This window comes from Nyctereutes procyonoides, unplaced genomic scaffold, assembly GCF_905146905.1.
Source record: "Nyctereutes procyonoides isolate TBG_1078 unplaced genomic scaffold, NYPRO_anot_genome, whole genome shotgun sequence".
Taxonomy (NCBI): domain Eukaryota; kingdom Metazoa; phylum Chordata; class Mammalia; order Carnivora; family Canidae; genus Nyctereutes; species Nyctereutes procyonoides.
Genome location: NW_026575133.1, coordinates 27,879,493 through 27,893,661, shown reverse-complemented (window position 1 = coordinate 27,893,661; position 14,169 = coordinate 27,879,493). Strand labels below are relative to the sequence as shown.

Here is a 14,169-nt window from a genome sequence, read left to right as displayed (position 1 = left end):
ACCGGCCAGCAGTCCCGTGTCCGAGTGGCGGCCTGCCCCCGGTCTGTGGCCAGATCTCCAGCCTAGGCCACCCCCGTTCCGCACCGCTCCCTCCAGCGTGCAGCCTCCTAGATGGAAAACACTTCTAAGATGAAATTAATTAAATCGCTCAGTTTTTATTTAAAAGTATTACTCCTTTGCCATCAAAGGAGGAGAAATTGTTACATGTGTGCAAACTTCTGATTCAGGATGTCCTTAGAAGAAGGGCTCAGTGGCCTCCTCCCTGGGAATTGGAGGTGGTTGGTGGATGCTGACGTGAACCTGGGCCCGGCCCCCAGCCTAGGCCTTCTTCACGTGACCACATTCCTCATCACAAGTCCTACTGTACGGAGGTGCGGCCCTCATTGACACTGAATATTCACCAGAGGCCAGTTTCTCGTGTGTGCGGGGCGATGGACACGTGGTGGCAGGGCTGCGGGTGGTCCTGTGAGTCCTCTGGGGGCATGGCTGATGGGGCAGTCCTGCCTCAGGTGTCCTGATGTTCCTGAGCCGTCAGCAGGCAGCCCGGTGCAAGGATGACGTGGTATCTCCTTCCTTCAGCAGACGTGCCTGAAGCCAGAGGAGGATAGGGGACAGCAGAGATCTGAGGATGTGGGGTCTGGGGTCAGCTCAGCCCTGGTCAGAGGCAAATTTCAGCAACGTGATCTCACCACCATGGTACCACAGTGCCTTGTCCTCAGAGTTACCATGTCACCACACAGTCCTGCTCCCAGGCCACCATGTCACCGTGTGTCCAGGGTATGGTCCCCAAGCCTGGGACAATGAATAAGTTATTACAGCAAAACAAGTCTTCCCAAAAACCCTCCTAGCCGGACTTCCCTCAGCACCCATCCTCATCTTGACGTGGCTCGGATTCCTGATTCTCCCTACTGCCCCCACCCCCCACCCATCTGCCTTGTATTTCACACTGATGGACACTTTATCACAAGCCCTCCTCCCCCTGCCCCCCGCCCCGTACCCCTGTGCCCTGTTTCGGATTCTTTATCACTAAGGTCCAAGGAGACTGACCAGGAGGAGCAGGAGGGTGCTGGGAGCCAGGCCGGGAATGGAGAGTCACTGGAAGTTGTTAATCAGTCTCAAGTATAAATGTAAAGAATCGAGCTTCCAGCAAGCCCTACCCACCCTCCTTAGAGGAACAGAAAGCAAGTCACAGCCAAAGGCCCGGGTCCTCGTTCAGTGAAAAGGGATCCTGTGTGAAGCTACTTGGGTCCACAAGGACATGAGTCTCCAGGGGCGAAGCAGGCAGCCCATCGGGGTCAGAGGAACAGACTGGAGACTTCTGCTTGGGGGCAGCTCCAACTGGGGAGGAGAGTCTGGGTGTCCCCCATACCTTCTGAGCCGATGTTTATGGCTTTGGGGTTTCTTCGCCCCCCCCTTGGACCCCCTTCCTTCCGCCATCTCTGACAGCCTCTGTACCTGCTTCCACCTTCCCACAGATGTTTCCAGATGCTACATGATAGAATGTGGAACTAGGCCAGAGAACTCCCTCCCCCTGCAAAGTTTCTGCTTTATGAGAAGATATACAGTCAACAAGAGAAATAGATGCACAATAAATGATCACAAATGGGGAAATCTGCTAGGAAGGGCGGGACCTGAGTGGGCAAGAGCAGAGCCCCCCTGAGATGGTGGGGTCTTCTCAGAGGCAGTGACGTCCTCCCTCCCGGAGCCCTGCAGGTGGAGCCAGGGAGGACCTCCATGCAGAGGGTCAGCAGGTGGAGAGGCCTGGAAGCTGCCTGGAGTGGGTGCACCAGAAGCCTGATGAGCCGAGGCCAGAACCTTCATGGTAGGAAGGCCATGTTGTTGTTGCTTTAATAGAGATCTTATTTATTTATTTATTTATTTATTTATTTATTTATTTATTTATTTATTTATTTATTTATTTATTTATTTATGAGAGAGAGAGGCAGAGACACAGACAGAGGGAGAAGCAGACCCCATGCAAGGAGCCCAACATGGGACTCGGTCCCGGTTCCCCAGGATCAGGCCCTGGGCCGAAGGTGGCGCTAAACCACTGAGCCACCTGGGCTGCCCCATGGTTTTATTCTAAGTACAATGGGCCACCATTGAAGGGTTTTAAGAGAGAGCATGGTGGCTGGGCTAGCTCTGCTGGAGAGCCAACATCGATTTTCTTTCCCCCAACTTCCTATCTGGAATGGATGGAGGGGCCATAAAATAAAACATGAATTTTAGACCTACATTGTCATGTTTCCCAGATTGCTTTCTGATAAGTCATGTTGTCACTGTCCTCTTACCACCCGAGAGGGAGCTTCCAGGAGGGAACAGACGACTATGTCTGCTTTGGAATCAGCCACTGTCCTCGGCCAGAACACAGTGTCCCAGGGACTGCGGGCCCATTGCATACAGATGCACAGCAGGAAACTGGCAACATTTCAATGAATAAATAAGGCACTTAAGATGTTTTGGCTATGGCTGCGGTAATCTAAAATGAAAATCAAAAATGTTTGCTGCAAATTTAAGCATTAGTGATCACTCCAGCAGCCACAGGATAAAGAGCCTGAGCGACGAGCATCACGCATGCCAGGGGTGGCGAGGTTGTGCCTTTTTTGTCGTGGGAAGGGGAGAAGTAAGCTGGAACTCTATAAACCCGCCATGTCACACAAATACATTAAGGAGAGTCTGTGCTGAAAAGAGTCCAACATTTTAACCCACAGAAGCCTTAAAAATGACGTTATGTATATTTCAAAAGCAGTTTTTAACCTGAAATGAATACGCACCATTCTGCAAATTTTAAGAAGGTGTTGCAAAGGTCGGTTTCCAACAGAAAAAAATTATCGATGACTCATGAATAAACATTATTATCATTTATGTAATAAGTAAAAGGCCCCAAGCCAGGGACACCCCGTTATGGCACTGCAATGCCTTCCCTCCTTCCCGTGCTAGTCTGCAGTTAATTCAATCTTGCCCTCTCTCAATTCCACCGCGTGCGTATCTTCCCGACTGTGGAACCAGCCCACTAATATTAAAGTGGTAATCAAGATTGCCTCTAAATATTCATAGCAATAAATGACTCCCTTGTGCCCCATGAATGCCAGGGCTGTAGTCTGAAGCTTTTATTTAGCGCTGGAGAGGGATCTAGTTATTTCAGAGTCCCTCACATGCACTATTTTAATATTGTTGTTCTGCTTAAAAAAATTAGATCCCTCCAAGATTCCAGTATCAACAGTTGAGATGAGTGAGTTTGGGTCAGAACTGATCATCAGCTTTAAAAGGATAATCTGGAAGCCAGGATGGGAATGGACTCGGCCATTGACCCTACATCATATTTTCTTTCACTTATTCCCTTCCTTCTGGTGGCTCATTGCCACCTTAATTCAATTTCATGATCTGGTTTAGATTTTTTTCTAAGTTGCTGAAAATTGGCTGTTTTTTAAGGGCATGGAAACACCAAGGAGATGCTGCTGCGTATCATTCTGCCCATTGGGAAAAAAGCAGTCGGAGATATCCCTGTATCCATGAAAAGTTACATTTATTGACTAGAAGTATTTTGTAGCCACCACGGGTGAAGTAATTTAAATTCAAGTTTGGGGGAGCTCCCAATTACACAGATTAAAGTAGGTGACACAACTGTGGAAGAAACTATGGCTAATCAATAAATCACTTTTAAACATCTGTTCACGCTTCCAGTTAAGTAGATTGTGCTGGACAGGTGCACAGTGGTTGACCCCAGATGAAGTGCAAGGCAACTGAAGTCCAAGAGATGGGCATGGGGTCCTGCCTGGAGCCTTACTTTGCAGAACTGCCCGGGTGTGCCATCTAGGGGAGCCTGCCCACACAGTTTCCATGAGGAATTTACAAGAAGAGGGACCTCCGAAGAAACCAACCCTGTTGACAACTTGGTCTTGGCCTTCTAGCTTCCTGAACTGTGTAAAAATAAATCTCTGTTGGTTAAGTACCCAGCCTGTGATATTTTGTTATGGCAGCCTTGGCAAACGATTATAGGGGGCTTCTGAGATTCTGCTAATATCTTGACTTCAGCTAAGTGGTAGGTATCCTAATAATTATTGTAGCGGGGCACCTGGGTGGCTCAGTCACCTAAGCATCCAGCTTTTAATTTCGGCTCAGGTCATGATCTCAGGGCCTTGAGATCAAGCCCCACTTGAGGCTCCATGTTCAGCAGGGAATCTGCTTGATATTCTTTCCCTCTCTCCCCTTATGCCCCTCGCCCTCTAAAATAATAAATCTTTTAGAAAATCAAAAATAAGATTGTAGTAATACATGTTATATACTCTTTTTTTGGATATACTTTTCTCAGTTAAAAAAGTGGAATTGTATTTATGCCAAAACATTACTGGCCTATTGATTAGCTTTGAATTAATTCATTCAGCAAATGCAGTTCTTTAAGCATTCAATAAAAGATGCAGTTCCATTAAGGTAATCAATATATCATTTTTTAAGAAAAGGAATGCTATATTTAACCAGCACTAGTTCATTATCTCCAATGTATGAAAATCAAAAGAAAATGAAATGAATACATGCTTTTAAACTAAGCAATATAATGCAATTAGTGGTTTTGAATGAAAATAGCTCTCTGTTCTTTTTCCCCATTGATTTCTCTTGTACCATTAAATCTCAACTAAAATATACAGATAAAGCCTTTTTTGCCTCTCTAGGGAAAAATGTATTAATTTGAAAGATGTTGACATTAGAATGTTATAACAGCTCCTGTAGGGACTTCATGCAGAATCAGTACAAATGTTAATGTTTAAAGTAGCTAAATTTGGGGGGGAAGGGGCAAAGGGTACTGCAAATATTTTATCTTTATTCACAGATATAATTCTCAGGATTCATCTTTAAAATGTGATACATGTATCAATAGCTTAAGCGAAGACAATTTGTAATTAAAGCAAGTTATTTACACATATATAAAAGACATTCAAATATACCTACGTTTATAAACACTGGGCACATCTTGACAAAATATTGAGACATTTTTGTTCTACTATTTTATTGGAAACAATTAATAATCGCATTTTTCTAAGATATAATTAATAAGTACAGGGATGCCTGGGTGGCTCAGTGGCTGAGTGTTTGCCTTCGGCTCAGGGTGTGATCCTGGAGTCCCGGGATCGAGTCCCGCATTGGGCTCCCTGCATGGAGCCTGCTTCTCCCTCTGCCTGTGTCTCTGCCTCTCTCTCTCTCTCTCTCTCTCCCTCTCTCTCTCTCCCCCCCCTTCTGTATCTCTCATGAGTAAATAAATAAAATCTTTTTAAAAAATTAGTAAGTACAAACTGCAAACCGTGGAGAGAACATCTATGCATATTTGTAATTAAATCTCAGTGTCAGAAAATACAGGCAAATTTAGGCAAAATTCCCTGTGACAGACTCAGAAGCAAACAGGACTTATAAGCACTTTTACACATTATATTAAAACTTAAAGAAGTAAAGTGTGTTTAATGTTGCATAGGATGAGAACAGTAACATTAATTTTAAAAGTTCAGCAAACAGGGATCCCTGGGTGGCGCAGCGGTTTGGCGCCTGCCTTTGGCCCAGGGCGCGATCCTGGAGACCCGGGATCGAATCCCACATCGGGCTCCCGGTGCATGGAGCCTGCTTCTCCCTCTGCCTGTGTCTCTGCCTCTCTCTCTCTCTCTCTCTGTGTGACTATCATAAATAAATAAAAATTAAAAAATAAAAAAATAAAAAATAAAAGTTCAGCAAACAGTAATAAATCTATAAAATTCTGATAAACATCAGATAGGATCAAAATACAGCAATGAAGATGTATGGTTTTTGCTAGATGTTTGTGTTGTCATTTGCTAGAATGAGCCTATACAAAACAAGATCTATTTAAACCCAGAAAATATAGATAAGCAGTTCATTTATATGGAAATTTACCAGTTTAACTGTGAACCTTAAGTAACTCCTTAGAAAATATCACTCATCAATTAAAATTGAGAAGAGCTTTCTTAATGTGCACTTAAAAAAAAAATAAAACACTTGGGTTTGCACCTAATCATATCCCCTGTAGGCATCAATATTGAAAATAGTCTATTACTCAGCAGTTAGATGATGCAAATTTTAGGAGATGCTCAATGAAGATAGAAATGTCAGCTTTCTGCGAAGGTAAGAACATTGTCGCTCTGCCCTGTCCAGCAGTGGCAGCGACTAGCACATCTTGCTATTGAGTCTGAAATGTGTCCCATGAGGCTGATAAACTGATTTTTTAATTTTATTTCAATTAATTTAAATGTAAATACATATGTGGCTAATGACTGTACTTGACATAGAAAACTATCCAGATGTGCAAAGGGCAGCCCTAAAAATAAACTAATGTTTCACCCTTTATAATGCTGTCCCAGTCACACGGCACCAGTGCACACACATTTTAACCTTTTCCCAAAACTGATGTAACTTTCTCTGGTTTTTGTTTAAATTTTGTCTCATTTTAACTAATGTTGGAAACTTCAGTCCATTTTCTCTTATAGTAACATGGGGTTAATCCACAGTATCAATGAAATGCTATGTTGTTAAGAAAAGTCTCTTAACTCTGGAGTTACGATAGTGCCTTTTAAAACTGGAATATTAGAACACGACATATCAACTTCATACTTTCATTACACAAGCATAAAACCGAAAGAACTTACAAAGGCAGGCAAAACCACAACTGAAGTTGGTGCACTGATCTGATGCAGTGATGACATTTCAGGGGGGCTGAGCTGCCGGGAGACAGGCACCCTTGGATTTCTGATGCTATTTCCATGCGATGACCCAGCTCTCCTCCACTTTGCTCCTCTTAAGCCATTCAGGAACCTTAATTTCTGCCCTGGGCTTTGATGGCATCCAGTTGACCACATCATTTGGGAGTTAACCCCTCCTTTGCCCTTCATACTCCACTGGACAGTCAGGGGGGCACTGCCAGGCTCCCACCTGGGCCCTGGGTCAGAGCTGAGCCAGGGACCCATCATCACAGGTCATCAGAATGAATATGCAGCATTCATTTTTAAAAACCAACGTTGAAAATTATAAAGTCCCCAAGTGTGAAATGCCCCCTGGATATGTAAACCCCCCATTTGGGACATGCTGGCCTGGATAAAGTGGGGGACAGGTCCAAGTGACAGTGCACTAGGGGTGCACAACAGGAAAGGGGGTGGGTGGGGGCTTCATAGGATACCTGTGTGTTGCCAAATAGATTATGACCTGGTAAGGACTCTGAATGATGGGGCTCAAAGGTAGGAGTGTGGCCCAAGCAACCACCCTGGGTTAGTGGGGAGGGGATGGAGAGTAAGGGTTTGGGTTAAGGGACACTGTCATGCAGGCACATTCTCAGAGCAGCGCAAGAAACTCCCTGGGATTTCTAGGGCAGAACAGAGTGTGGTTCCCTGGAGCACAGAGGAGAAGGAGAGTGTGGCTTGCAAGGAGAAGAGGTTGGTCAAGACACATGCCCTATGTATTAATTCTTTCATTTACCAGATATTAGCCGAACTTCTATTATTTGGCGCCTTTGTGGACAGTAAGCAAGCGGATGCACAAATCAACATACTGAGTTATTAGAAGTGGGAAGGAAGTTCTTTCTTACCCAAGGAAGGAAGGGACAGGAGACAGCAGGGAAGCATGCCTGGGAAGATGGGCATGCACTGAGATGGAGGAGCAGGATCAGGTCTCCCTGACTGACTGACACCAAAGCTGGTACTAAGTGGAGGAGCTGGGGGGCGGGGGGGAGACTTCCGGGCAGAGGGAACAGCATGTGCGAAGATCAGCACTACAGAGGAGCTCAGTGTGTTTGAAGAGCTGGCAAGGCCAGCCTGAGTGAGGAGGAGAGCCACATGGGCAGTGCCAACCACTTTGAAAGGTTGGCATCTTATCACCGGACACTGGTGCAGGCTCCTTATAAGCGGAGTTGAGGTGATGAGGAAGTGTTTTTAAAGATGAGCTTCTGCAGCTGTTGGAGAGCAAATGGGAGGAAACCAAAGGTCTATGGAGGGGACCCAGGTTGGTAATCCCAGCGAGAGGGGACCATGCTTTGAACTGGAGAGAGGCAGAGGCGTGTAAGATGTAATGGGACTTGGATTTTGGAGGGCAGCACTGCAGGGCCTTTCCACGGGTTAAGAGGAGCTGGAGAGGGACAAAGTTTCAGGCAGGACTTCACATTTCTGACATGAGCAGTTGAAGGAAATGAAGGTGCCCTTCATAGAGACAGGGAAACTGAGGAAGGAATTCATTATGGGCAGTGGGGGTAGTCAAGAAGGATCTCAAGGGTATGTGGCCAGAGGAAGGGGGTGCAGGTCACATCCACACCGTCCTGGAAGGGGGCACGTCCTCCAGAGTCTGGTCGTGGGTGACCCGATCTCCTCCACTTGGGATCTCAGAGTGGTCCCAAGGAAAAAAAAATATTTTTCTCTCCCTCCATTGAATATGCCTTCAGAACATTTGAAGGTTGGCAAGTCGAGATGAAATATGTTTCAGTCGATTTCTCTTATTTATCTTTCAGAATCATCCAGAAGTGTTAAATTTTCGAATTCAACTGGAAAGCAAGGAACTGATCATAAATCTGGAAAGAAACGAGTAAGTCACATTAATTCTTGTGTCCTGCACCACAGGAGAAAGTTAGGAGCTGTGGGCTCAAAGTGCCATGGAATTTACATTGGCATTTAGAGAAACAGAACGAAATGCATGGATTCATAATCCCAATTTGGATCTGAGGCTGGAATTAACTTGGGGGAAAAAAAAGAAGTGGAAAAATGAAGAATTTTATCACTCTGAAAAAGAACTTTGTAAATCAGCAGGTTTTTCTCATACTTCTGATGTTTCTGTGTTTCAGGGCCTGATTTGTCAAGGATAGAATTTAAGCATCTTCGTTCAAATAACAGTGTTCCATAATTAGTTGACTTTTGGCAATTCCTGGCTTATATAAGGAGAAATAGCTTCAAATGAGTAGAACATCTTTTTTTTTCCCTGAGAAATACCAAGGGTTTATTTATCTTTCAGAGCTTGTCTCCAGTGGTACAAAGTATTTATTTTATCTTTTTATTTAAAAATTTGACCTTTTTTTGCAAAATTATATAAATTTCCAAAAATGGTATTACATTTTCTTCCTGGAGCAGATGGATATTATTACATATTTTGTACGACTTCCCAGTAGAAAACTGTCTGCTTCGAGGCATAAGTAAGACAAGCCTGGTCCTTGTCATCCTTTACACCCTGGCTAGCCCCCTGGGTTCCTCAGACCCCGAGGACCCCGTCCGTACTCTTCTATAGAAAAGATCTGCATGCTTCTAATTAGCATTCTGTATTTGAAGGTGTAAATGAAGTTACCACATCCTGCTTGATTTGAGACAGGAGTTTCTATCTTCTAGAACTACTGGTTCCTATTCCTCACCCATCGGTGAAATGCTGACTTCTTGCTGAAGTGATAATGCAGATAGGAGAGCTTTGCTGGAATGAGTTCTGTCAGAGACGGATGTCACAAAAATCTGCCTCTGTGGCTCCATGTGAGCAAGTCAGGTCATTTACAGAATCCCTGCTTTGCTTGGAGGGTCCCAAGCAAGTCAGATCAATGAGACAGATCATCATGGCCAATTCTCACATTCAGTATCTAACACCATGGCCAATAGTGATTTAAAAAAAAACAGAGAGATCCACATAAATATATACATTTAACAATAAATATACTTAACTTGAATGTATGTAAAGTAGCATAGCCTATTCCTTGGGATCTACAACCTGCCTCCTCATATATCTTGTATGTTTACTCTCCACACCATTAAATGGGTTAAAAGCATCTGTAAGCAATACAGAATGTGTTTTTAGCCTTCCTCATGACTTGATGCTCTTCTGGCCCACGTCTTAAATGAGCAAGGGGGCTGAACAGAAATTTCTATATTGCCTTTGATATGTCTGTCTCAGCAAAGTAGATGTGTTCGTGCTTTTTTTTTCATGTAAGAATATCGTGGGACATTTTAATTTTTGTAAATTGCTGTTTGTGTGTAGTTTTGAAAAATATCTCAGCAGATGAAACTAGGTATTCCCTGAAAGATCAAAAGGGGGTAGGGTTTCTGGTGGTGATGCACGTTCTCCATGGGGTTTTAGGATTGCCACTGATTTGGGGCAACTGCTCCTTTCATCAGTGTCGGGACATGCAGTGAACAGCGGGAGTGGTGCCAATTCCAGACTTGTAGGTGGTAGTTGGATTGCAGGTAGAGGAACAGAAATCAACTTAATCAAAACCTTAATCTATTTGTTTTTACTCTAAAAGAAATACATGTTCAGTGCAGAAAATTGAAAATTGTAGGGGGGAAAAATGAACAAAGAGCCAAAAGAAAGCATTTCTATTACCAAACATAATCTTGATTAATATTTTAGTGGTTGTCCAAAGACATGTTTTCCTTATAAATAGGCTTTGCTTTTTTTTTTTGTCTTCCTAGTGGATGTTGTGGTCTGTATGCAATTTGATAACCTGCTTCTTCGATGAGCTTTATAATGACATACTTTTCCATATAGAAATGCAGCTCTTAGTACCCTTCTGGTTCTCTAAGCCTGTGAAGTGGCTCAACTTTGTGGTTCTTTTTGAAAATGGTTTACTGTCTGTTAAGGCAGATAGTATAACACACAATGACTATTCTATGGTGGATAATTTGTATAAAATATAATTTTTAAAGGTGCCTTAATATGCTCACTTCCAATTCTGGACCTTTCACAAAATAATCTCAAAATTAGAAAAGTTTAAAACATAAAACCATCTTTTCTTGATTTATCTCTCTCTTCCCAACCTTACTGTCAACCTACATTTTAAAAATTACACAGTGTTGGATATGATCCTATGACATTCTATGGCTTTATTTTAATCATATTGCTTATACCAGTTGTAGGGATTCTGTTCTGCTAAAAAACAAGATTTTCATAATTAAAGCATGCCAATATTACTATTTTAATGTTGCATTCCCCCAAAATATTTCAACATAGTATTTTTTTGGGGAAAAAATCACTTGTCTGTTCCATATGTGCTACACTCATGAGACAATGAATACCAAAAATCTGTAAGTCTATAGGTAGAGTGAAATGCTTGTATGCTACTAGCTCTTGATGCTGTCAAGCCAAAATATAATCCATTGTCTAGTAGAAAGTAGAATTTGTATTTCCTATTGCCTTTGGCCCAGTAGATCCAATTAAAGAATTAATTCAAATGAAGCTATGAGAACTCAAAGATAAGGGATCCCTGGGTGGCGCAGCGGTTTGGCGCCTGCCTTTGGCCCAGGGCACGATCCTGGAGACCTGGGATCGAATCCCACATCGGGCTCCCGGTGCATAGAGCCTGCTTCTCCCTCTGCCTGTGTCTCTGCCTCTCTCTCTCTCTCTCTCTGTGTGACTATCATAAATAAATAAAAATTAAAAAAAAATTAAAAAAAACTCAAAGATAAATGTTCACACAAGATAAATGTGAATATTTAACCAGCACAGTAGAGGGTCTGGCCAATCAAAAGGTAACCTGACAGTGCCCTGCATCATGCTAACAGGCTGGGCATGTGTTTAGGATGTTCTCTGCAGAATATTTTACCTAAATCCATAGGAGACTGATTAAGTAAATTATGACTTAGCCATGAACTAGCGCTCTATGCAGCAATTAAAGGCAATGACAGGGGTCTTCATCATTGTGAAAACCATTCTGATATAATCAGTGTAAACAGCATGTTAGTATTTTACATGGTATTCAGGTTTAATTTTAAAATTATACACATATACGTGTATCTCTGAGTAGTTAGACTGTGCAAGACATTTACTTTGTTCATATTTTACAAAAAGAAAATATTACTATTAAAATTAGGAAACCTTTATACATCGAAGGAAAAAAACTGTAAAAACTTAAAAATGGTTGAAAAGAATATCGGAGCATTTATTGTTCATAAAAAGGAAATGTTGAGTTTTAGAAGGGCCTCTAGCAACTTTCAAAGGGCTAAAATGTTCTACCCATTGGATGCTGGGTCTTTAAATATCCAGAAATCTGTTTTAATTAAAAACCTGCTAGGAAATCATAACCAAAATAAAGGTGGCCTCAGAGCCTTAAATCCTAAGAGCCATAATCCAAAGTTAATGCTTAAAGAGGGTCATGTAATTAACCCTACTCAAAAACTCATCACATACACGAATTCCTCATGAAGCAAGGATAGAGTTTGCATTAAATAGTTGTTTCAGGGAATCTCTTTTATTTGCCTCCTAGCATCCCTAATTTGTGCAAAGATCAGATGCTGTTCACTTAAAATCTGTGTTTGTATAGCCATAATTGAATGTTTAAAGAAACTCAAAGCTTCCCTGGAGAAGCATTTTTCACAGTGTTGCTGTCTGCCTGCGGAACTGCAGGGACCGCTTTATGACTTCCATAACTCTCGTGGGTCCCCGTGGGCTCTCAGACCATGCCTCAAACAGGTGCTCCATGCAACTGCATCTTTGATCAAATTGCTTTATTAGACAGGCTGGCCAGGTTAGACGTCCGTTTTTCCAGTTTAGGGTAATTAGAAGTGATGGCGGTAGATCACACTCCCCACGTCTCGCAAACCTACTGAGCTTCCTGTTTTGAAGCCTTGGCCCATCACTGACAGAAGGCAGGTGCTGGGGGAGGTCCGTAGACCGCTGAATTGCTATTTGCCAGGTCTCTGCACTTGAAGAACTCTGGCATTGGTTTTAATTCTGTCTGGAATGATTCCAGGCCTCTCTGAAGGGGTAAATCTAATTAATATTCCTTCAAACAGTAGCAGAAAGGACATTTTAAATTCGTCAGGCATGAGTGTAAATATCTGGGAAGGTGTTCATTTGACAACATCTCTCAGAGTCTCATGATGTGGGAGGAAGAAATGTAGCTGGTGTAGAGATAGCATTGGATAGGTTAGTAGTTCGCCAAATAACTATGAACCTGCTGTTCATGTTGACCCAAACTGTGCTAGACAGCTGAATTGAGATGCAGTCAGTGGCCCTAGGGCTGTGTACAAGGCTTCGTCCTGACCCACGATTTCCAGAGCCATCTCTGTGAAGACATAAAAGGTGCATCGATCACACTTCTTGGCAACACAAAGCTGGAGGGGGTAACTGCTCTGCATCGCGGAATCTAGATTATAGAGATTTCAGCAGTGTGGATCAATGGGCCAAAACTAACAAGATGAGATTTAATGGGGATAAACGTAAAGTCCTATGCTTGGGTTAACAGAAAATAAACGTTGTAAGTTCAGAAGGAAATTTACTCATCGTTCTCATGAATGAGACCCACAAACTCAACATGAACGCCTGAGGCAGTGTGGCTCTCTAAGGTGACTGCCACCAGGGTGCGTGGATGGGTGCCCATGGCCCTAAACTGGAGCGGCTGTCATTCTACTGTGCGGTGACACCCTCAGGCCATATCCAGAACCGTCCCCTATGCTGCTCCAGTCTTGGAGAGCAGGTCGCCCCAGTTCTCATTCCCACCTTCCGTCTCCTACCAACCAGAGATGTCCTTAAGGCCAGGGCCAGGGCCTCACTCTCCCTCCACCCTCTCGCACGGGTCCTGGCTAGTAGCAGGCACTCAATGAGCACTTACCATTTGAGTGAAAGATGGAACATGGGCAGCCTTACCAAGACAGAAGTGAGTTACCAGGAGGTTGAAAGTCTGCCGTGGGTGATATAAGAACAAATAGTTATTCAAAGAGAAAGCTTCTGGAAAATACAGAGGGTTTGGAATCAAGAACCCAGGCTTTGAAACCCAGCTTTGCTTCCAAACACAAGCTGCTTACATTCCCTGTTTTCTCATCTGTAAGAGGGAGTAAAAGTCTGCATATAGTCAGTGCTCGGAGACTGGAGCTCGTGTTGTTTTGACGATCAGGTTTGAACGACTCACTTGACCTATTCCTGTGGACCCAGCAATATTTGTTGTTTCACCTTGGCTTCACTGAAACTGTATCCTGTTTCAAACTTCCTGAATTAGTGGAGATCAGATTATTCCTAATCTTTGCCCATGAGTCTTGACGATGGCCCAAGAGCCCAGTTCTGACAAGAGCTGGAAAGGATTAGCGTGGGTTTCTGTTGCTGTAACAGTCTTAATTTCACAATATTGACATACTCAAGGATTAAACATTTTTTAGTTTTTGTGCATAGAGTGCTTTTTTTTTTTTTCCATTTCCACTCTTGCAGAGGAAGCCCAGCCTGCTTCCT

The 14,169-nt window shown here is 43.2% G+C and overlaps 1 protein-coding gene across 1 annotated transcript in view; it reads left to right on the top strand.

Moving 5' to 3' along the window:
* ADAM12 (ADAM metallopeptidase domain 12) overlaps positions 1 to 14,169 on the top strand; it is a 340,119-nt gene that overhangs the window by 85,935 nt on the left and 240,015 nt on the right. The window contains exon 3 of the mRNA XM_055300220.1: positions 8,489 to 8,562. Within this exon, the coding sequence (XP_055156195.1) occupies positions 8,489 to 8,562 (74 nt within the window). The remainder of the gene's footprint in view (positions 1 to 8,488; positions 8,563 to 14,169) is intronic.